This window comes from Oncorhynchus keta, chromosome 9 (assembly GCF_023373465.1).
Source record: "Oncorhynchus keta strain PuntledgeMale-10-30-2019 chromosome 9, Oket_V2, whole genome shotgun sequence".
NCBI classification, from domain to species: Eukaryota; Metazoa; Chordata; class Actinopteri; order Salmoniformes; family Salmonidae; genus Oncorhynchus; species Oncorhynchus keta.
The window spans coordinates 12,562,773-12,588,583 of NC_068429.1; the positions used below are offsets into that span (position 1 = coordinate 12,562,773).

At 43.3% G+C, this 25,811-nt stretch overlaps 1 protein-coding gene across 12 annotated transcripts in view; it reads left to right on the forward strand.

Annotated features, from left to right (window-relative positions):
- LOC118388049 (cAMP-specific 3',5'-cyclic phosphodiesterase 4D-like) overlaps positions 1–25,811 on the forward strand; it is a 469,033-nt gene that overhangs the window by 392,245 nt on the left and 50,977 nt on the right. For all 12 annotated transcript variants that reach the window (XR_008142771.1, XM_052525216.1, XM_052525217.1 and 9 more), the window contains 4 exons: positions 7,962–7,998; positions 8,267–8,343; positions 9,650–9,702; positions 18,082–18,194. Coding sequence is in view for 11 of the 12 variants with exons in the window: in XM_052525216.1 (XP_052381176.1) it covers positions 7,962–7,998; positions 8,267–8,343; positions 9,650–9,702; positions 18,082–18,194 (280 nt within the window). In the remaining variant the exon portion in view is untranslated. The remainder of the gene's footprint in view (positions 1–7,961; positions 7,999–8,266; positions 8,344–9,649; positions 9,703–18,081; positions 18,195–25,811) is intronic.

The following is a 25,811-nucleotide window of genomic DNA, read 5'->3' on the forward strand; positions in this document are numbered from 1 at the left end:
TGTGGAGCGATGGGTAACGATGCTTCGTGGGTGACTGTTGTTGATGTGTGCAGAGGGTCCCTGGTTCGAGCCCAGGTATGGGCGAGGGGACGGTCTAAAGTTATACTGTTACATTAGGATAGAACAGATAGTTGAGAGAAGGGGGGCTCTATTTTTGAGGTGTGTCCTTAAAAACATGCGCCAATATGCCAATTTCAGACAGCGCAACTAGGGATGTTTAAGACCGACCTCCAGGCTACTACATCCAGGCTATACTACATCCAGGCTACTACATCCAGACTACTACATCCAGGCTATACTACATCCAGGATACTACATCCAGGCTACTACATCCAGGCTATACTACATCCAGGCTACTACATCCAGACTACTACATCCAGGCTATACTACATCCAGGCTATACTACATCCAGGCTACTACATCAGGCTATACTACATCCATTCATTTCTACATCGGACACCCACACAGTAGCCATATGTAAATCACCAATGTTTATGAAAATATCACAAGCAGAAAACAGTCATCAGACATTACCCTTTTTTATTCATATTGTACATGATTTTTGTCCAGCTTCTGTGAAAAGGTTGGACTTATTATGCCCATTGCATAAAAGGTGTCAGAACATCAAGTTATTTAAAAGACTGCTTATTGTTTTCCGTTTATCATTTTGTCAATGAAATGCATTTTCCACTTTCCTCTGTTGGACCTGTCAAATCGCGAGAATTCCGATAGATGTGTGTGGTGCTGAATCCACGTGTAAGTTCGAGCCCGGGCTATAACACAACCGGCTGTGATCGGGAGTCCCACAGGACTTGGCGTCGTCCGGGTTAGGGGAGGTTTTGGCCCAGCGTCGTCCGGGTTAGGGGAGGTTTTGGCCCAGCGTCGTCCGGGTTAGGGGAGGTTTTGGCCCAGCGTCGTCCGGGTTAGGGGAGGGTTTGGCCCAGCGTCGTCCGGGTTAGGGGAGGGTTTGGCCCAGCGTCGTCCGGGTTAGGGGAGGGTTTACTTGGCTTATCGCGTGATTCCTTGTGGTGGGCCGGGCGCTTGCAGGCTGACCCTGGTCGTCAGTTAAACAGTGTTTCCTCCAACATACTGGTGCGGCTGGCTTCCGGGTTAAGTGGATGGGTGTTAAAACATCTATGCGCTAGCGTCCCACCTGGCCAACATCCGGTGAAATTGCAGAGCGCCAAATTCAAAATACAGAAATAGTCAAATTAAACATTCATAAAAATACAAGTGTTATACATTGGTTTAAAGATGAACTTAATCCAGCCGCTTTGTCAGATTTCAAAAAGGCTTTACGGCGAAAGCATACCATGTGATTATCTGAGGACACTGCCCCACTTACAAAAGCATACCATGTGATTATCTGAGGACACTGCCCCACTTACAAAAGCATACCATGTGATTATCTGAGGACACTGCCCCACTTACAAAAGCATACCATGTGATTATCTGAGGACAGCGCCCCGCTTACAAAAGCATACCATGTGATTATCTGAGGACAGTGCCCCGCTTACAAAAGCATACCATGTGATTATCTGAGGACAGTGCCCCACTTACAAAAACATACCATGTGATTATCTGAGGACAGTGCCCCGCTTACAAAAGCATTCAAACATTTTACAACCAAGTAAAGGGATTACTAAAGTCAGAAATAGCGATTTAAAATGAGTCACTTACCTTTGATGATCTTCATATGTGTCGCGTCTTTACTATCACTGAAGACTGATAGTTTTTTATCAAAGATTCTCTGTAATTAGTTATTACGCGATTAGACTGATTAATCATGTAACCATAATTACTAGGAAGTCGGGGCACCAAGCAAAAATATTCAGATTACAAAGTTAACATTTCCTAAAATATCTTTTCTGATATTATATCTGATCAATTAGTCTTCTAATTAATTAATTATTTACTTTACCTCACTTTAGTCTCATTACAAACGTTGTAAATTGTTGGCTATCTGCATGAACCCAGTCTTCACTATGAGTCATCCATACATCAATTGTCTTAAATCATTTATTTATTACTAACTAAGTAATTCACAGAAATGCATAAACCAACCAACAAACAAACAAACACGTGGTTACATGAAATGTTCGACTAAGAAGTCACTACAGAGTGATAATTATAACAATTGAAATGCTAATCCTTTGCACATGAAAGCTCACTCATTCGGGAACAATTTCAATCAATATATATATTTACGCTCAGTGTGTCGTCTTGATCGCTGGTGAAAAGTTTGTTTCTTTTGTAGAATTGTCCATCTCTCTCCCTCTCTCTCTCTCTCTGTCGTGGTTATAGTGGATAGTTCAGAGTGACATTCATTCGTTTCGTTATAGAATGGATGTTTCGGCGGTTGTCGTTCTTCGCGTTCAATGATACCGAATTCCTAGCTGCAGACTAGTAATTAATATCAAAGACATGTTCTTATTCTGTCGGTATTGATAGTCTAAGAGTTTAACCACGTGGTTTGGTTAAAATACTCAGCAATGGTCTACAACCTTTGTGCTCCTAATGGAGAAAAACATGGTCTGCAACATTTAGCCATCTCGTAATTGAGGTAAGCTCGGCCTTCTGATCGAAAACCCGAGTGGGGGTTTTATTCGGAAGGCAGAAAAGGGCTGTCCCAGGACGCCAGACCAATCCCCTTTTTGAGTTTTCCTTCAATAAACAGTCCAAAATCATATTACACAATTTTACAACAGTATCATACTCACTCATTCATCTTATACAATTAGATGTACACCTCATATCTGAGGCTATTATATAAACAGTGTTATGGTAATGTGGCCACACCGTCTCCCATGAGCTTCCCCAAGTTGTGACAAACGGACCAGTAGCTGGATTCTTCACCAATCTTTTGTACTTTTTTTTTTACCTTCTCCGGAACATGAAATTTGTTCGTACCTCAAGTTCTGTGAGGTGGAAGGATTTCCTTTGTTCTCCATGAAAATCTACTCTCTCTATACTGTGTGGCCATGTGGCAGGGTCTTCTCAGGAATTTACGACCTCTTTGACCACAGCAACCTAGTTGAAGGAGGCAAGGGGGAGGCAGGGAGAGAGAGATGGGGCTTGCTATACTCAAAGAGTCCAACGTCATGACATATGGTTGCAGTCACAAGAGTCCCAGCTATACAATAAATGTTTGTTTTGTTTGATAAAGTCCCTCTTTATGTCCCAAAAACTCTGTTTTGTTGGCTCGTTTTGTTCAGTAATCCACTGGCTCAAAGGCGGTCACGACATGCAGACAAATACATTCTAATAGTACCGGTAAAGTTTGTCGAAACATGCCAAACAATGTTTACAATTAATCCTCAGGTTGTCTATTGTCTAAATAATCGATAATATTTCAACCAGACAATAGCGTCTTCAATAGAAAAACAACGAACTGCGCGCAATCGGTCAAACACGCCCGAAACAGCTCTGGTTCATTCTACAGTCCACTTAGAAAATGGTCTCATTCTTCCTAATTTTTCAGAATACAAGCCTGAAACAATATCTAAAGCCTGTTGACATCTAGTGGAAGCCATAGGAACTGCAATCTGGGTCCAATACATTACATACTGTATAGGCATTCAATTGAAAAGTACCCACATCAAAAATATCCCAGGTCCTGGATGGATTTTCCCCAGGTTTTTGCCTGCCATGTCAGTTCTGTTATACTCACAGACATTATTGCAACAGTTTTGGAAACTTTAGAGTGTTTTCTATCCAATACTACCATACATATGCATATCCTAGCTTCTGGTCCTGAGTAACAGGCAGTTTAAATTGGGCACCTCATTCATCATTCTAAATACTGCCCCCTACCCAAGAGAGGTTAAGAAGCGTAGTTTGGCGAGTCATGTTTCGGAGGACGCATGACTCGACCTTCACTTCCCGAGCCCATTGGCTGAGCGATGAGACAAGATCAAACTTTGGGAGGAAAAGGGGGTAAAAAAAAAAACAGCAAAAAAAAAAGATGTGTGTTTGTTTACTTTGAACTACAGTCTGTTTTCACTCCAGTCACTACTGGCCATATCAATGCCGATGTCACGACTTCCACCGAAGTCGGTTCCTCTCCTTGTTCGGGCGGCGTTCGGCGGTCAGCGTCACCGGTCTTCTAGCCATCATTGATCCACTTTTCACTTTCCATTTGTTTTGTCTTGTTTTCCTACACACCTGGTTTTCATTTCCCTCATTTATTGTTGTGTATTTAACCACCTGTTCCCCCCATGTCTTTGTGTGGTATTGTTTGTTGTAAGTGCTTGTGCACATGTTGACTGGTGCGTGTCGGGTTTTGTACCCATGTTGTCTATTTCTTTATGCCGTTGGTTTTGATATTAAACTGCTCCGGCTATTACCAAGTTCTGCTCTCCTGCGTCTGACTTCCCTGCCACCAGTTACGCACACATTTACAGCCGATGGAAAGCTATAACTATATATATATTTGGGAGCAGTAGCAGTGAGTGGACATTTCTCCTTTCTCTTTATATTGGATCTTTTTCTGGCTCCTGTGAAACGTTTGGATGTGTGTAAAACCTTCCATATTCTTACATATTATACGCCCACTGGGAGCAAATATGGTTCCTATAACTATGTTTAGACACAGCCTGTTTAAAACAAGTGGTGGTTTTGTTTTATTAGAACTTGATCAAATGTATTCACTGTCTTTTTAAGTCTCATCAATAGTGAATGTAATCCTTGTCCATGGCCCAGACATAATGCATTTTACAGTAGGCCTAAAATCAGTGCAAATGCTATGTTTACAATATATTTTGATATTGAAGCCATGCAATTACTGTTCATAAGCATGTTCAACATATTTAGCAAATATGAGATAGGCCTACATTTTGTTTCTGTAGGCTATTTAACAAACTGTGTTATAACGGACTAACATTTCATGCAATATATAAAAGACTGTAAATACACAACCTGAAGCAACCACATATTTAGCCATGCAGCACGTTCTTATTGGGCAGTGAGACAGACAGAACAACAGGGAGGGGTCAAGCCTCTACACACCTTCAACCTATTTATTCTTCAAAGCCCAGCCCTTTCTCGCCACCGCCAGCTACTCCACCCATAATTCTGGTTGTGAAAATAGCTCAAATATTCCTGCTAAGATTTCCCATTGAATTAGGTTTGTTCAAATAGAGCCCTGGTTGTGTTAAACAGTAACCAATAGAAATGAGAGAGAAGGGTACTAAGATCTCCATTGTGGACACCAACAGTGGGTAGAAAAACTTGGGGGAATAGAGACAGAGTGGAAGAGATACAGTAGAAAGAGAGGGAGTAGCGACATGGAGGGAGACAGATGAGGCCATAGAATGCAATGACTGTGAGAGAGAATAGCTTTCTTAGCGGCTGTAACTGTCCTCGTCTCTCTGTCAGAGGATGTATTTAGCCCTGACCTTTGGGAGAGTACACGTCCTTCATTGCCTAAGAGTTTCACAGCTCCTCCATATGGACAGACAGTCAGTAGTTGTCAACAACAGAATGGGACAAGTGCCGAAACACTCCAGCTACATTGTGATATTATATGGAGGGTTACAGACCAGTTAACTAGGCCTAAGACCCCTAGACTTAGCGAGTGCAACAATATTAATAGGCTAGTTTATCGGTTTTGTAACACATGGACTGAGGAATTGATAATTAAGGTCATTAAGAGATATATTCAGTGCAAAAGGGTATAGCGGGCACACAGTTCAAATAAATAATCATAAAAATTATAAATATTAAACATTTAGGTACATACAAGTGTCTTATATCGGTTGAAAGATTAAATTCTTGTTAATCTAACTGCACTGTCCGATTTACAGGAGCTATTACAGTGAATGCATGCCATGCGATTGTTTGAGGACGGTGCCCCATATAAAAATATTTTTCCACTGGCACGTTTCATAAATTTACAAATAGCGATTAAATATTCTCTTACTTTTTGAAAATCTTCCTCTGATTTGTCATCCAAAGGTTCCCAGCTATAACATGTAGTGTTGTTTTGTTAGATAAAATGCTTCTATTATATCCCAGAAAGTCTGTTTAGTTAGTGCCATCGTTTTGAGTAATCCACTTGTGCAACATGCATAGAAATGAATCTGAATATCTACCCCTAAACATTGTTTCAACAAGTCAAAATAAGTTTCTATTTACTCCTCAGATACCCTAAAATGTAATCAAACTATAATATTTCTTACGGAAAGAACTATGTTCAATAGGAAACCAATTTTTGCAGGTGCGTCCTTTCTTCATGGCGCGCGCAAACACAAATTTTCAAGACTGTGTCCCTGTACTAAAACGGATATTTCTTATTAGTTTTGGAAGTTACAAGCCTGAAACCTTGAATATAGACTGCTGAAACCCTGTGGAAGCCATAGGAATTTCATCCTGGGATATAGAATTGAGTGTGCCCTTATACTTGCCATTGTAAGAGCATGGTCTCTCTCTCAAAAACATTCTGGTTGGTGTTTCTTTGGATTTTCTCCTACCATATCTATTGTGTTATATTCTCCTACATTATTTTAACATTTCTACAAATTTAAAAGTGTTTTATTACTAATGGTACCAGTTATATGCATATCCTGGCTTCAGGTCCTGAGCAACAGATAGTTTACTTCGGGCACGTCATTCAGGCGGAAATTGAGAAAAAAGGGGCCTAGCCTTATTTTATTTCATAGTTGATTGTGTTTCAAACACACCTACATGTATGGGCACATGATGGCACAACAGAAGACCTAAGTCAAGATGTCAGCATTCAGGCTGCATCAACGGTCCTGATCGCACATTCCCCAAACATCTGATACTTCTGCATTCACTGGTGCAAAAGGATGACTACTTTCATTAAACTCATGTTTTGAATCTTTGTTTGACACCGTATGCTTTTCCTCCTGCCTTGCTGTACCTTGTCACACAGACAAACCCTATATTCCAATACAATACAACTACTTTTAATATATTTAAAAAATCATCCGTTTATTAGGTACACCCATCTTGCCTCCAGAACAGCCTGAATTCTTCAAGGCATGCATTCTACAAAAAGTGTTGGAAACGTTTGTTACTCAATTGGTATCAAGGGAACTAACGTGTGCCAGTAAAACATTCCACACACCAGTACACCAGCCTGTACCATTGATACCAGGCAGGAGGGGTCCATGGACTGATGTTACTTACTGAACATGAAGCAACAGCAACCGAGATTTATCAGATCAGGAGATGTTTTTCAACTCAATTTTCCAGTGTTGGTGATCGCGTGCCCACTGGAGACGCTTCTTCTTGTCTTTAGCTTAGGAGTAGAACTCGGTGTGGTCGTCTGCTGAAATAGCCCATCCATGACCAGGATTGACGAGTTGTGCGTTCTGAAATGTCGCTCTGCACACCACTGTTGTATTGCGCCGTTATCTCTCTGTTTGCGGGCCCGCCTGTTGGCTAGCACGATTCTTGTCATTCTCCTTTGACCTCTCGTCAACAAGCTGACTGGATGTTTTTTGTTTGTTGCACCATTATCAGTAAACCCTGGACAAGGTTGTACGTGAAAAGTCCAGGAGGGCTGCCATTTCTGAGATACTGGATCCGGGGCGCCTGGCACCGACAATCATACCACACTCAAAGTCACACAGGTCACTCGTTTTGCCTATTCTAACGTTCAATCTAACAGTAACTGAATGCCTCGATGCCTGTCTGCCTGCTTTATATAACAAGCCACGGACAAGTCACTCACTGTCTGTAGTTAGCAATTCATTTTCGTGAACAGGGTGGTGTACCTAATAAACTGTCAGGGTAAGTGTATATTGTATATATATTTTTTCTATCTCCGTATATGGTTAATCTGTGTTGACAAATGCATGTGATATCTTAACACGAATTTGATTTTCCTCACATTTCTTTTTTCAATGAGATAGGAGGACTGGGATGTGTATGCTTTCACATTGTAAATACACCATCTTCCTCTTCCTCCTCCTCTTCCTCTTCCTCTCTTACAGCCATGGCGACGACTTGATAGTCACACCATTTGCACAGGTCAGTGCCCATGTGCTCCACTTTCACTTTTGCCCCAGTGGGCAAAACTGATGAAAATGACATCATTAAACCATATACCAGGTTTTGCCTGCTGGGTAAACCTTTATCATTTTTTAGGACCTGACTCTTACCTCAGTACAAGTTGCTTCAGATAATGTCGAAGGCTGACATGTTTTTGATACACTAAGACATTGTTTATAGACGTTATTGCTGTTGACATGATGTCACATAGTGTCCGATGTGTCCCGCTGTACTCCACCCTGTGTAGGTACTGGCTAGTTTGAGAACGGTACGGAATAACTTTGCTGCACTAACCAACTTGCAACAAGATAGAGCCTCAAACAAGTGAGTATATTCATTGTAGTGTATTGCTAAAATGTATGAGTGAGTGAGTGAGTGAGTGAGTGAGTGAGTGAGTGAGTGAGTGAGTGAGTGAGTGAGTGAGTGAGTGAGTGAGTGAGTGAGTGGTGAGTGAGTGAGTGAGTGAGTGAGTGAGTGAGAGAGAGAGAGAGAGAGAGAGAGAGAGAGAGAGAGAGAGAGAGAGAGAGAGAGAGGAGGTGAGACAGAGACAGACGGAGACGGAGAGAGAGAGTGAGAGGAGGGGTTGAGACAGAGACAGACCGAGAGAGAGAGCGAGGGGGGGTGAGACAGAGACAGACAGAGAGAGAGAGAGTGAGAGGGGGTGAGACAGAGACAGACCGAGAGAGAGAGAGAGAGAGAGTGAGTGGGGGGGTGAGACAGAGACAGACAGAGAGAGAGAGTGAGTGGGGTGAGACAGAGACCGACAGAGAGAGAGAGAGTGAGAGGGGGGTGAGACAGAGACAGACCGAGAGAGAGAGAGTGAGTGGGGGGGTGAGACAGACAGAGAGAGAGAGAGTGAGTGGGGGGTGAGACAGAGACAGACAGAGAGAGAGAGTGAGTGGGGGGTGAGACAGAGACAGACAGACAGAGAGAGAGAGTGAGTGGGGGTGAGACAGAGACAGACAGAGAGAGGGGGGTGTGAGACAGAGACAGACCGAGAGAGAGAGAGTGAGTGAGGGGTGAGACAGAGACAGACAGAGAGAGAGAGAGTGAGTGGGGGGTGAGACAGAGACAGAGAGAGAGAGAGAGAGGGAGGGGGGTGAGACAGAGACAGACAGAGAGAGAGAGAGAGAGTGAGGGGGTGAGACAGAGACAGACAGAGAGAGAGTGAGGGGGGGGGTGAGACAGAGACAGACAGAGAGAGAGAGAGAGGGCGTGAGGGGGTGAGACAGAGACAGACAGAGAGAGAGAGAGTGAGGGGGGTGAGACAGAGACAGACAGAGAGAGAGAGAGTGAGTGAGGGGGTGAGACAGAGACAGACAGAGAGAGAGAGTGAGAGGGGGTGAGACAGAGACAGACAGAGAGAGAGAGAGTGAGGGGGGGGGTGAGACAGAGACAGACAGAGAGAGAGAGAGTGAGAGGGGGGGGGGGTGAGACAGAGACAGACAGAGAGAGAGAGAGTGAGAGGGGGGTGAGACAGAGACAGACAGAGAGAGAGAGAGAGGGGGGGTGAGACAGAGACAGACAGAGAGAGAGAGAGTGAGAGGGGGGTGAGACAGAGACAGACAGAGAGAGAGAGGGACATACATCCCTGATCAAACCCTTATTTCTCTGTGGCTACCTTTAACAGGCGGTCCCCTATGTGTAACCAACAACCACCCATCACCAAGTCCTCTTTCTCAGGTAAGACCAACACACACACACACACACACACACACACACACACACACACACACACACACACACACACACACACACACACACACACACACACACACACACACACACACACACACACACACACACACGGTACTGAAACCAAGTGAACTGATATGACAGCGGACCTCTTTCTGTGAACTGACAGTTGCTTTCTTTCACATGAAGATCCATGTAGTGAATTGAATTGACCAACCATTTTCCTCCGTGGGCATCATATGTAATCTACAAACATCTTCCAGCAGGCGTTGCAGTAGCATGTACAATACCTTTCTGTGTTGTTGTCCAGTAAAATCAGGAAATTTGTTTGGTTACAGAAGGAGGAATCCACAGGGAGGACGCATGGTTTTTGGGGCTTCTATTGTCCACTTTGACCTTGGAATGCCTGCGTTTCATTGGGTTTGACGCTGATCCTCTGAAGTGTTTGTATGTGGGAACATTTGCTATTGAGCCGTGCCAGAGGACAATGTTTTGGTTGGCCTCAGTCCAGTGTCGTGTTCATAAGAGCACGCGACGGAAAATGGAAATTAGCATTTCTTATCAGATAAGTCCAGGTAGTCACTCCTTCTTTACGTCAGTTTTATTCTGTTTGATGCCTAATGAACAAGACCCAGTCTTGTTGGTTTGTCATATGACAAGGAGCACATCTGGCTCGGTTCTGATACAGTGCATCCTGCATCCTTCCTTCATTCCTTGCAATGATTACAGATCTGGATCTGGGAGGTTTGGATTGGTTAATAGGCTTTCACTTATCCAATCATGTCATGTCTGGTTAGACAGCAAACTCTCCTTCCAGGCTCACATTAAGCATCCCCAATCCAAAATGAAATCTAGAATTGGCTTCCTATTTCACAACAAAGCATCCTTCACTCATGCTGCCAAACATAGCCTCGTAAAACTGACTATCCTACCGATCCTCAACTTCGGCGACGTAATATACAAAATAGCCTCCAACACTCTACTCAGCAACATGGATGTAGTCTATCACAGTGCCATCCGTTTTGTCACCAAAGCCCCATATACTACCCACCACTGCGACTTGTATGCTCTCGTTGGCTGGCCCTCGCTTCATATTCGTTGCCAGACCCACTGGCTCTAGGTCATCAATAAGTCTTTGCTAGGTAAAGCCCTGCCTTATCTCAGCTCACTAGTCACCATAGCAGCACCCACCCGTAGCACGTACTCCAGCAGGTATATTTCACTGGTCATCCCCAAAGCCAACTCCTCTTTTGGCCGCCTTTCCTTCCAGTTCTCTGCTGCCAATGACGGGAATGAATTGCAAAAATCACTGAAGCTGGAGTCTTAATCTCCCTCACTAACTTTAAGGATCAGCTGTCAGAACATCTTACCAATCATTGTACCTGTACACAGCCCATCTGTAAATAGCCCACCCAACTACCTCATCCCCATATTGTTATTTATTTTTTGCTCCTTTGCACCCCAGTATCTCTACTTTCATCTTCTGCACGTCTATAACTCCAGTGTATAATTGCGAAATTGTAATTATTTCGTCACTATGGCCTATTTATTGCCTTACTTCCCTAATCTTACTATATTTGCACTGTATATATAATTTTATATTGTGTTATTGACTGTATGTTTGTTTATCCCATGTATAAATAACTCTGTGTTGTTTGTGTCGCACTGCTTTGCTTTATCTTGTCCAGGTCGCAGTTGTAAATGAGAACTTGTTCTCAACGGACCCACCTGGTTAAATAAAGGTGAAAATAAATATATACATTGGGGCAAAAAAGTATTTAGTCAGGCACCAATTGTGCAAGTTCTCCCACTTAAAAATATGAGAAAGACCTGTAATTTTCATCATAGGTACACATCAACTATGACAGACAAAATGAGAAGAAAAAAAATCCAGAAAATCACATTATAGGATTTTTAATGAATTTACTTGCAAATTATGGTGGAAAATAAGTATTTGGTCACCTACAAACAAGCAAGATTTCTGGCTCTCACAGACATATAACTTCTTCTTTAAGAGGCTCCTCTGTCCTCCACTCGTTACCTGTATTAATGGCACCTTTTTTCACTTGTTATCAGTATAAAAGACACCTGTCCACAACCTCAAACAGTCACACTACAAACTCCACTATGGTCAAGACCAAAGAGCTGTCAAAGGACACCAGAAACAAAATTGTAGACCTGCACCAGGCTGGGAAGACTGAATCTGCAATAGGTAAGCAGCTTGGTTTGAAGAAATCAACTGTGGGAGCAATTATTAGGAAATGGAAGACATACAAGACCACTGATAACCTCCCTCGATCTGGGGTTCCACGCAAGATCTCACCCCGTGAGGTCAAAATAATCACAAGAACGGTGAGAAAAAATCCCATAACCACACAGGGGGACCTAATGAATGACCTGCAGAGAGCTGGGACCAAAGCAACAAAGCCTACCATCAGTAACACACTACGCCGCCAGGGACTCAAATCCTGCAGTGCCAGACGTGTCCCCCCTGCTTAAGCCAGTACATGTCCAGGCCCGTCTGAAGTTTGCTAGAGAGCATTTGGATGATCCAGAAGAAGATTGGGGGAATGTCATATGGTCAGATGAAACCAAAATAGAACTTTTTGGTAAAAACTCAACTCTTCGTGTTTGGAGGACAAAGAATGCTGAGTTGCATCCAAAGCACACCATACCTACTGTGAAGCATGGGGGTGGAAACATCATGCTTTGGGGCTGTTTTTCTGCAAAGGGACCAGGACGGCTGATCCGTGTAAAGGAAAGAATGAATGGAGCCATGTATCGTGAGATTTTGAGTGAAAACCTCCTTCCATCAGCAAGGGCATTGAAGATGAAACGTGGATGGGTCTTTCAGCATGACAATGATCCCAAACACACCAACCGGGCAATGAAGGAGTGGCTTCGTAAGAAGCATTTCAAGGTCCTGGAGTGGCCTAACCAGTCTCCTGATCTCAACCCCATAGAAAATCTTTGGAGGGAGTTGAAAGTCCGTGTTGCCAGCAACAGCCCCAAAACATCACTGCTCTAGAGGAGATCTGCATGGAGGAATGGGCCAAAATACCAGCAACAGTGTGTGAAAACCTTGTGAAGACTTACAGAAAACGTTTGACCTCTGTCATTGCCAACAAAGGGTATATAACAAAGTATTGAGATAAACTTTTGTTATTGACCAAATACTTATTTTCCACCATAATTTGCAAATAAATTCTTATTTTTTTTTAATTCTCATTTTGTCTGTCATAGTTTAAATGTACATATGATGAAAATTACAGGTCTCTCTCATCTTTTTAAGTGGGAGAACTTGCATAATTGGTGGCTGACTAAATATTTTTTTTGTCCCACTGTATATGTATGGATCAGTTACAGCCCCATGGTATAAAGGAGAAAAGGAGACATGTTTTAAGTGTTTGGGGACTGTAGTGACTTCTGGGGTGCATTGGTGAGTGATGGTGGTGTTACTATTGGAGTTACATGGTGAGTGATGGCGTTGGTACTGCAACACCAGTACCAGATGTATACAGCAGAGGGAGACAAAGAGCATGTTTTACACATTGGTGCCCTGTTGTGCTTTCTAAAGCATCTTTAAAGTTGATGATTCAAAGGGCAGTAATACACTGGTCTTTAAGATTGGTTTCTTTTCTTAACTCAACTGTTTGACTGTAATACAGATTTGACCTTGAATACCACTTGCCATGTTATTGTAGGGCTATCATGAACATCTAATGATCCCACACTGGTGTCTGTAACCTTTATTTAACCAGGCAAGTCAGTTAAGAACACATTCTTATTTTCAATGACGGCCTAGGAACAGTGGGTTAACTGCCTGTTCAGGGGCAGAACGACAGATTTGTACCTTAGTCTCTAGCATAGCTGACTGACAGAGGACTTGTGACGTTCTAAAGTTTGTGTGTGTGTGTTTTGTACCCGTGCCATTTCCGTTGTTGCATAGTGAAGTTGTATTGGATCTGTAAAAGAAGCCACTGGGAAAAGTAATGGTACCATTCTAGTCCATTAACCAGAATAATCCAGACCCAGCTTGATCCTTGGCACCCGCTAATACTAATTGATTCCACTTGATTATGTGGAGGATGAGCTCTAGACTAGACTTCATGGCCAAAAGTTGTGAAGGATCGCGAGCATCTCATTCCAAATTCGTGGGCATTAATATGGAGTTGGTCCCCCATTTGCTGCTATAACAGCCTCCACTCTTCTGTGAAGACTTTCCACTAGATGTTGGAGCATTGCTACGGGAACTTGCTTCCATTCAGCCTCAAGAGCATTAGTGAGGTCGGGCAATTAGGCCTGGTTCACAGTCAGCGTTCCAATTCATCCCAAAGGTGTTAGATGGGGTTGAGGTCAGGGCTCTGTGCAGGCCAGTCAAGTTCTTCCACACCGATCTCGACAAACCATTTCTGTATGGACCTCGCTTTTTTCATGGGGGCATTTTCATTCTGAAACAGGAAAGGGCCTTCCCAAACTGTTGCCACAAATTTGGAAGCACAGAATCGTCTAAAATATTATTGTATGCTGTAGTGTTGAGATTTCCCTCCACTGGAACTAAGGGGCCCAGCCCGAACCATGAAAAACAGCCCCAGAAAAGTATTTGTCCAATAAACTTTACAACTGGCACTATGCATTCAGGCAGGTAGCGTTCTCCTGGCATCCACCAAACCCAGATTTGTCTGTCAGACTACCAGATGGTGAAGCGTGATTAATTCACTCCAGAGAATGCGTTTCCACTGCTCCAGAGTCCAATGTCAGCGAGCTTTAAACCACTCCAGGCAACACCCATGGCAATTTTTTAATATTTTTTTATTTAACTAGGCAAGTCAGTTAAGAACAAATTCTTATTTACAATGACCGCCTACAAACAGTGGGTTAACTGCCTTGTCAGCTTGGGGATTCTATCTAGCGACCTGTTTGTTACTGGCCCAATGGTCTAACCACTAGGCTACCTGCCACCCCACAATTTTATACACCTGTCAGCAACTGGTGTGGCTGAAATAGCCGAATCCACTCATTTGAAGGGGCGTCCACTTGTATAGTGTTTATTTAAATAGCCGCCCTCTTTATTTCCAAGTATACCGAACATATGTGACCATGTTGCCTAATAACATCAATGCTGATGTTGGGGTTAATTAATGTATATGTGTCAATACTGGTGACCCGAAGACTTACTGTAAGTTTAATTAGATTCATAAAGAGAAATATTATTCTAAGTCAGATGTGTTCATGAATTCATCATTTGATCATATGTCGCCTTATTCAATTACCATACCCCTGTTGTCTTCCATCAAACAAGGATGAAGACATCTTTAAAAAAAAAAAATGTTATCAGCCATCTGAAAAGCGGTGAAAGTGTTAAATTTATGGGGCACCTACATGTCCGTCCCCTATGGTAGTGTTTCCCAAACCTCTCCTAGACTACCCATACACAGTACTGGATCTCTCAGTACCAGCACACCTGATTCAACTGGTCAACTAATCAGTGATGTGCTACTACTGCAGTCTACATTAAATAAGGGATTGACTAGGGGAACTTTGGTAGAGATATGAGAAACCCCGAGCTAGCTTACTAACTAGTCCGTTAGCTAATTCTACCAAGCACCACTGTTTTGGTGACAATTGCTTGGGACTCCTGATCCTCTATAGCGCCGGTCCAGGGTTTAGCATGAGCCCTTGCCGTTTCCTTGAGAGGGGCGGGCCCGGTGTGTCTCGCTGAGCAGGAGAAGAATGCCATTGACGTCAGAGGAGATGTTGTCAGCAAGGACAGAGGACCCCTGCTTCAAGAGGACCCCTGTTTTTAAGCTTCTGAAACCCCCCAGCCCAGCCACTGACTTTCTGCACAGCCATTTGAAGGACAGAGAGAGAGAGAGAGAGAGAGAGATGCTATTGACGTCAGAGGAGATGTTGCCAGCAAGGACAGAGGACCCCTGCTTCAAGAGGACCCCTGTTTTTAAGCTTCTAAAACCCCCCAGCCCAGCCACTGACTGTCTGCACAGCGAGATAAATAAATACATAGAAAAGGGAAGAGAGATGAGGAGAATGCAGAGAGAAACAAAGATGGTGATGGAGACACAAGCAAAGGCTATGAGAAAGGGGTGGATGCAGAGAGAAATGTATTTTGGTTTTCTACTCTGTCTCTTTGTAGCTCTATCCTCCTCTCACTTACTCTTTCATTGTCCATCACATGTCCATCACCACAACCTACAGTTAAGAACAAATTCCTATTTACAATGACAGCCTACCCCAGCCAAACCCAGACGATGCTGGGCCAACTGTGGGACTCCCAATCACAGCCCACGGCTAGATGTGATTCAGCCTAGATTTGAACCAGGTACTGCAGTGATGCTTCTTGTACTGAGATACAGTGTCTTAGACCACTGCGCCACTTAGTGAAGTATATATATATATATATATTGCACACACAACTTAAAACAACTCAACACATAGCAGCATTAATATGTTTAGAAGCGTAACTACGCTCCACCACAAATCTTAGATTTAGAACATTTCCAGATGACTAGAGCGTTGTCTGCCCTAATCCAGGATTAGGTAAAAACACAGGGAATATGTGGCTGAGCGGAAATACCCCTGCATCATTTCCTAATGAGGATTAATCATGAGGAGTAGTCAGCCTGACTGACTACTATTCATAATGCCACTGGCGGAATGCTCTCAGTGACTGTCTGTGTGCGTGCTTATGTGTATGTCATCATGTTTTCTTTGTCTGTTTTCATAGTCAGAACCACAAGTCATATAGTCATATCACTGTTCTAGAACATGATTGGATAGGTTAAATCATGCCTTAGTGATTTAAGGAAGGGAGGAAGGAAGGATGCGAAGTCTTCGAACAGGATATATCCATCAAACTTAACCGTTAGATACTAACCTAACTACAGATATAGGTACAGATTACACTAACTATACACCAACTTTAACCATTGGAGGGGGTTCAGTAGACATCTGACCCTGTATCAGTGGTTAGGGGCTCAGATCTGAACCTGTGAATCCAGTCCAGTCCGGGTAGTCTGTTACTCCAGTCCGGCTCTTCTTGTGTGCTGAGCAGTGTTTTCACAGGAAGCAAGCATTTTCAACTCATGCTTTTTGAGTCAGCCATCCCTCCTACTGACGTATTGCTTTATCCACAGTCAGACCCGCTTAAACATTTCTCTCCATCTGTCTGACTGTCCATCTGTCAGAGCAGCGGTCATCGTCATTGTGTCGTCGATGCAGGGAGGACAGGGGATTTGAGACAGAAAATAAACTCAACCGTGGCTCTCTGTGTGTGTGTGTGTGTGTGTGTGTGTGTGTGTGTGTGTGTGTGTGTGTGTCTGTGGGCTACGAATGTGGTTCTCTGTCTTTAGAGGAGGTGTGTGTGTGTGTGTGTGTGTGTGTGTGTGTGTGTGTGTGTGTGTGTGTGTGTGTGTGTGTGTGTGTGTGTGTGTGTGTGTGTGTGTGTGTGTGTGTGTGTGTGTGTGTGTGTGTGTTTGGAAAGGGGGTCTTGGCTTTGTCTTAGACTTCTCCTTTGTCGATGACTCCTCATCACGGTAGGCTGAGGAAGTGTTCCTGTCTTTCCTTCTGGATATCCCTGGGAAGAGTGTTGATTGTGTAGAGATGTGAGAGACGGATTTTCCTGCTGTCCCAAATCTGGGAATCCTCTGGGTTGGATAGAGCACAACTCTGTCCAGACCGTCGAAAGATTTTCGTGTAGGCGTTGGATTCCATGTGTGCTTTTTTGTTTTCAGCTCGTGGAGCATGGGGGCAGCTTTGCTGTGCTTTCCCATCAGGGCTTTTGCAAGGCTGGACTCGTTCTAGTGTAACACTGTGGAACTTCCCCTAGATGTTAGAACTGTGGATTCTAGAACTGTATGTTGTGGATTCTAAAACGTCTCACTCTGGATTGTAGAATGGTCCATTGTGGATACCAGAACTACACTCTGTGTAACTTTCTCTTCTTGGGATTCTATAACTACTTCAAGTACTACTGTAACTACTCTCTGGAGGACTGAGAGAGGGACTGAAGGGTGATTGTTGACACTTATGAAAGATATTTAGCTACAGCCAGAGACCATCTCAGAGACAAGTATTTTCCCCTGTTCAATATCTCTGTGGGGAAGCTATCATCACCGTAGACACTTTTTGCTCTTCAAGCCCCTCTAACCATGAAGAGTCACCTATGCATCCACTCAGGCAACCCGGGCATTGCACTCGTCTATGGCATCACCACCGACGAAACGCAAGAGATGACGTCGCACACCCCTGTCAAACGCCTCAAAACTGACCACCACCATTCACCATCCCTACCTGTCCCCGTTCCCCTACCCCCTATTCCCCTTTCCTCCGACCCCTGTCTCCCCCCTCCAGAGGAGGCCTACCAGAAGCTGGCCACAGAGACGCTGGAGGAGCTGGACTGGTGCCTGGACCAGCTGGAGACCCTGCAGACCAGACACTCTGTCAGCGAGATGGCCTCCACCAAGGTAGGACCACTATCTACCTAATTATTACTACTAAGACTATCTAGACAATGGGTGAACTAGGTGAACTGCCATAGGTTTGTGGGCATGGCGTTGGGTAGTGGATTTAGTTTTGAGATAGAGCTTTACAGTAGACCTACAGGGTCTGGGACCAAGGTCTATGTCTTAAAGTGGGATTGAGAGGAGGATACAGAGTGTGATCGTAAGTGCCCAGTCACCTTCCTCTCTCTGAGCCCAGTTAAACACTTAGATATAAAGAACATCAGCACCATCATGACAACATAACACAACTACAGCCAAAGGTTATAACTCAAGTTAAAAATCTGACCGTTAATAATAGCCTGCATATGATATTACACCACCCATATGATATTACACCACCCATGTGATATTACTACACCACCCATATGAAATGACACCACCCATATGATATTACTATACCACCCATATGATATTACACCACCCATGTGATATTACTACACCACCCATATGAAATTACACCACCCATATGATATTACTATACCACCCATATGATACTACACCACCCATATGATATTACACCACCCATATGATATTACTACACCACCCATATGATATTACTACACCACCCATATGATATTACTACACCCATTTGATATTACTACACCACCCATATGATATTACACCACCCATATCATATCACACCACCCATATGGTATTACACCACCCATATTATATTACAACACAACCCATATGATATTACCTCACCACCCATATAATATTAGCTAATTACACATACGATATTACTGTACCACCCATATGATATTACCGCACCTATAGGATATTACAGCATCACCCATATGATATTAACCGACCACCCATATGATATTACTTCAGCACCCAAATGATATTACTACTCCACCCATATGATATTACTACACCACCCATATTATATTACCACACCACCCATATGATATTACTTGACCACCCATATGATATTACTACACCACCCATATTATATTACTATACCACCCATATTATATTACTACACCACCCATATGATATTGCTACACCACCCATATGATATTACACCACCCATATGATATTGCTACACCACCCATATGATATTACACCACCCATATGATATTACTACACCACCCATATGATAACACACCACCCATATGATATTACTACACCACCCATATGATATTACTACACCACCCATATGATATTACTACACCCATATACGCAGTGCTCATTTAGTGTACCAGACAAAATATTCACAGAACTTAATTTAATCTATGAGTTAAGAAATACTTCCTAGTACAACTGCACTGCACTCAGTACCTTTCACCTATGAGCTGTTCTCTTCTTGTCCACAGTCACATGACAGATATGAAGGTTACAGGTGGACATATTGTTGACTATCATGCAGAGGATGATGTTTGTTGGAAAGCAGAAAACAGTAATACTGCTGGTTGAATCCCATTGTTTATATGGGTGTATCAGGTTGAATCCCATTGTTAATATGGGTGTATCAGGTTGAATCCCATTGTTTATATGGGTGTTTCAGGTTGAATCCCTTTGTTTATATGGGTGTTTCAGGTTGAATCCCATTGTTTATATGGGTGTTTCAGGTTGAATCCCATTGTTAATATGGGTGTGTGAGGTTGAATCCTATTGTTAATATGTGTGTATCAGGTTGAATCCCATTGTTAATATGGGTGTATCAGGTTGAATCCCATTGTTAATATGGGTGTATCAGGTTGAATCCCATTGTTAATATGGGTGTATCAGGTTGAATCCCATTGTTAATTTGGGTGTATCAGGTTGAATCCCATTGTTAATATGGGTGTTTCAGGTTGAATCCCTTTGTTTATATGGGTGTTTCAGGTTGAATCCCATTGTTTATATGGGTGTATCAGGTTGAATCCCATTGTTAATATGGGTGTATCAGGTTGAATCCCATTGTTAATTTGGGTGTATCAGGTTGAATCCCATTGTTAATATGGGTGTTTCAGGTTGAATCCCTTTGTTTATATGGGTGTATCAGGTTGAATCCCATTGTTTATATGGGTGTATCAGGTTGAATCCCATTGTTTATATGGGTGTTTCAGGTTGAATCCCTTTGTTTATATGGGTGTATCAGGTTGAATCCCATTGTTTATATGGGTGTATCAGGTTGAATCCCTTTGTTTATATGAACATGCTTACAGCACTGCTGTCTTGGGTTATACCACTTCCTACTCAGTCCTTTACATGTGGTTGCTTGTTGATGCTTTTAGGTAGCTCGAATCTCCAAGTGTACATCTCTTATGTCTAGGTTATGTACTCCCATGAGTAAATGTTAAATTTATTGTTTAGCTGTGTGTTCTGCCCTGGGAGCAGCTAAGTCAGACAAGCTGCCCCACAGTTGCTCAGATACAGTAGCAGCATGCAGGCAGGCTCTTGGAAAGCTTCTCACTTAGATCCAAAATGTCAGTCGCAGGGAGCCAGTCTCAGGCAGATGTTTTGTACACACGGTAGGCAGGCTACAGTAAATGTACGTGCTGGATAGGGAACCTAAGGGGGCTAGCGTTAGCCTAGCGTTAGCAGCATCCTGCTCTGCTCTCTGCCATGGCTCCGGAGACTTCTCCAGCTGATAACATTGTGATGTCATCAGTATGCTCGACCGTCTCGATGAGGAATGAGGGACAGCATAATGTGTTTCTGTGTGAGTACCAGGAACCTGTTTGTCACGGTGTGTGTGTGTGTGTGTGTACATCTTCTAGGGAACTGTGTCTGAGAGAATGTGTGTGTAAAGAAGGCTTGTTGCTGTTCTTATTAGGTTCTGGTTTGACCTCTAGCTTGCACACAACTGTTGTTATTCCAGAGTGTGTATATGTTGTTATTCCAGAGTGTGTATATGTTGTTATTCCAGAGTGTGTATATGTTGTTATTCCAGTATGTGTATATGTTGTTATTCCAGAGTGTGTATATGTTGTTATTCCAGTGTGTATATGTTGTTATTCCAGAGTGTGTATATGTTGTTATTCCAGAGTGTGTATATGTTGTTATTCCAGAGTGTGTATATGTTGTTATTCCAGTATGTGTATATGTTGTTATTCCAGTATGTGTATAGGTTGTTATTCCAGTATGTGTATCTGTTGTTATTCCAGTTGTGTATCTGTGTGTGTGTGTGTGTGTGTGTGTGTGTGTGTGTGTGTGTGTGTGTGTGTGTGTGTGTGTGTGTGTGTGTGTGTGTGTGTGTGTGTGTGTGTGTGTGTGTGTGTGTGTGTGTGTGTGTGTGTGTGTTTCTGTACTGACTGTGTTAATGTACAGTATGTGCCCCTGTCCTCTCTCTCTCTCTCTCTGTCTCCCAGATGTGTGTGTTTGAGTTATCTAATCCTCTTTGACCACAATCAGTCACCTTGTTGTTAAGATGGGGACGGAGGGATTTTCTAGGTACAGTTAGAGAGACCAGCCTAAACACTGGTCTCTTTATACAGAAACACCAGGGATATCAGCCTAAACACTGGTCTCTTTATACAGAAACACCAGGGATATCAGCCTAAACACTGGTCTCTTTATACAGAAACACCAGGGATATCAGCCTAAACACTGGTCTCTTTATACAGAAACACCAGGGATATCAGCCTTAACACTGGTCTCTTTATACAGAAACACCAGGGATATCAGCCTAAACACTGGTCTCTTTATACAGAAACACCAGGGATATCAGCCTAAACACTGGTCTCTTTATACAGAAACACCAGGGATATCAGCCTTAACACTGGTCTCTTTATACAGAAACACCAGGGATATCAGCCTTAACACTGGTCTCTTTATACAGAAACACCAGGGATATCAGCCTTAACACTGGTCTCTTTATACAGAAACACCAGGGATATCAGCCTTAACACTGGTCTCTTTATACAGAAACACCCGGGATATCAGCCTAAACACTGGTCTCTTTATACAGAAACACCAGGGATATCAGCCTTAACACTGGTCTCTTTATACAGAAACACCAGGGATATCAGCCAAAACACTGGTCTCTTTATACAGAAACACCAGGGATATCAGCCTAAACACTGGTCTCTTTATACAGAAACACCAGGGATATCAGCCTTAACACTGGTCTCTTTATACAGAAACACCAGGGATATCAGCCTAAACACTGGTCTCTTTATACAGAAACACCAGGGATATCAGCCTAAACACTGGTCTCTTTATACAGAAACACCAGGGATATCAGCCTTAACACTGGTCTCTTTATACAGAAACACCAGGGATATCAGCCTAAACACTGGTCTCTTTATACAGAAACACCAGGGATATCAGCCTTAACACTGGTCTCTTTATACAGAAACACCAGGGATATCAGCCTAAACACTGGTCTCTTTATACAGAAACACCAGGGATATCAGCCTAAACACTGGTCTCTTTATACAGAAACACCAGGGATATCAGCCTAAACACTGGTCTCTTTATACAGAAACACCAGGGATATCAGCCTTAACACTGGTCTCTTTATACAGAAACACCAGGGATATCAGCCTAAACACTGGTCTCTTTATACAGAAACACCAGGGATATCAGCCTTAACACTGGTCTCTTTATACAGAAACACCAGGGATATCAGCCTAAACACTGGTCTCTTTATACAGAAACACCAGGGATATCAGCCTAAACACTGGTCTCTTTATACAGAAACACCAGGGATATCAGCCTAAACACTGGTCTCTTTATACAGAAACACCAGGGATATCAGCCTAAACACTGGTCTCTTTATACAGAAACACCAGGGATATCAGCCTAAACACTGGTCTCTTTATACAGAAACACCACCTAATTCTGAAAGCACCATTGTTTCGTTGTTTATCATTGTTCCTGCATGTCATGGTAACTCTATGGACTCCCATTCAAGTCCAAGTCTCTAACCCACCAAGGACTAGTCTCCTTGACTGTTATATCACATTCTCCATCATGATACACTATGTCTGAGGAATTGAGATGTTCAGCTTTGTGTAGTTGATGCCAGTTATTTTGTTTTCGTGGTCATGAGATGGACTTGACACTATTGTAATTGTAGGTCATAAGCATTCTTCTATCTTCCTTGAAGCTTTGACTTCTAAGTCATGCTGTTGTTGGTGGCATTTATTTTGTGTTCTTGGACATGTAGCAAGCTACGTTCGTATTGAAGCCAGAGATGGGAGAGCTGTGCTCAACTTAATTGTAATTGTAGATATAAGCATTTTTCCTTGAGACTTTTACAGTTGCTTATTTTGGTCTAAATGGTTGAAATGACCTTTAGAATAGAAATCATTAGATGAACGTAGTAGGCACGTTTTATGTTTGTGTGAAATGTGACTGTGTGGGTGTGAGATGCAGTCCTCACTCTCTTTCAACCTTCAGTTCTCTCTCTCTTTCAACCTTCAGTTCTCTCTCTCTTTCATCCTTCAGTTCTCTCTCTCTTTCACCCTTCAGTCCTCTCTCTCTTTCACCCTTCAGTCCTCTCTCTCTTTCACCCTTCAGTTCTCTCTCTCTTTCACCCTTCAGTCCTCTCTCTCTTTCACCCTTCAGTCCTCTCTCTCTTTCACCCTTCAGTCCTCTGTCTCTTTCACCCTTCAGTCCTCTCTCTCTTTCACCCTTCAGTTCTCTCTCTCTTTCACCCTTCAGTTCTCTCTCTCTTTCACCCTTCAGTCCTCTATCTCTTTCACCCTTCAGTTCTCTCTCTCTTTCACCCTTCAGTCCTCTCTCTATTTCACCCTTCAGTCCTCTCTCTCTTTCACCCTTCAGTCCTCTCTCTCTTTCACCCTTCAGTCTTCTCTCTCTTTCACCCTTCAGTCCTCTCTCTCTTTCACCCTTCAGTCCTCTATCTCTTTCACCCTTCAGTCCTCTCTCTATTTCACCCTTCAGTCCTCTCTCTCTTTCACCCTTCAGTCCTCTCTCTCTTTCACCCTTCAGTCCTCTCTCTATTTCACCCTTCAGTCCTCTATCTCTTTCACCCTTCAGTCCTCTCTCTATTTCACCCTTCAGTCCTCTCTCTCTTTCACCCTTCAGTTCTCTCTCTCTTTCACCCTTCAGTCCTCTCTCTCTTTCACCCTTCAGTCCTCTGTCTCTTTCACCCTTCAGTCCTCTCTCTCTTTCACCCTTCAGTTCTCTCTCTCTTTCACCCTTCAGTTCTCTCTCTCTTTCACCCTTCAGTCCTCTATCTCTTTCACCCTTCAGTTCTCTCTCTCTTTCACCCTTCAGTCCTCTCTCTATTTCACCCTTCAGTCCTCTCTCTCTTTCACCCTTCAGTCCTCTCTCTCTTTCACCCTTCAGTCCTCTCTCTCTTTCACCCTTCAGTCCTCTCTCTCTTTCACCCTTCAGTCCTCTCTCTCTTTCACCCTTCAGTCCTCTCTCTCTTTCACCCTTCAGTCCTCTCTCTCTTTCACCCTTCAGTCCTCTCTCTATTTCACCCTTCAGTCCTCTATCTCTTTCACCCTTCAGTCCTCTCTCTATTTCACCCTTCAGTCCTCTCTCTCTTTCACCCTTCAGTCCTCTCTCTCTTTCACCCTTCAGTCCTCTCTCTATTTCACCCTTCAGTCCTCTATCTCTTTCACCCTTCAGTTCTCTCTCTATTTCACCCTTAAGTCCTCTATCTCTCTCCCCCTTCCTTTCCCCCTTTTTCCCTTCCCTTCGTTTTCTTGTTTATATTTTTCCCGCTGCACTGAGAATGCACCTGACGTACCGGCATCACTCTGCCCAGCTGCATACTGATGAAGGCACACACACATACACACAGTCACACACATACACACACACTCTCTCTCGCTCTCTCGCTCTCTCCCGCAGACACACACACTGTGCTCAGACACACACACACACACACACACTGTGCGCAGACAGACAGGCTTAGGCATGTGCCACACACCCCACCTCGGCTGCAGACCCGCATGCTCACCCATGTTACCATGGAAACCATGTCGTCAATTCAATCCCGGCTCTGTGTTAAAAATGAGAGAGATAGATTGTAGTGTGTTTATTTATGTGTGTGTCTGTCTCTCTTAGCAGGCATTTTAAATATTTCACATAAGGTCACAGGTTGATTATACTATCTTACTGGAAACTGTAACATAATGTATCCACTTCATCTCAACTGGATTCCAACTTAACTCATCTAGCATATACATGCATCACCTGCCATAACAGAGATGGCTCATCTCCTTCAGGGGCTTAAGGCCAGGGGCTTCCTGGTGCCAATGAGGAGAGGAGAGGAGAGGAGAGGTGAGGTGAGGTGAGGAGGGGAGAATAGAGGTGAAGAGAGGGGGAGAGAGGAGAGGTGAAGACAGGAGAGGTGAGGAGCGGTAAAGAGAGGAGAAGGAGGGAAGGAGGAAAATGTGGAAAAAAATTGCCAGTGGAAAGGAAGAGGGATCGTCTGGGAGATCTTATGTCAGTGTGAGGAGAAGAGATGGAGAGCAAAAAGGATATACCAGTCCAACCAGTATGAATAAGAGAGGCAGGGAGAGAGGAGACTTGTCTCATACTGTATGGACTGTAGCCATCTATTCTGTTGTTATCTTGTCATACTGTATGGACTGGAGCCATCTATCTTGGTGCTGTCATGTCATACTGTATGGACTGTAGCCATCTATTCTGTTGTTATCTTGTCAT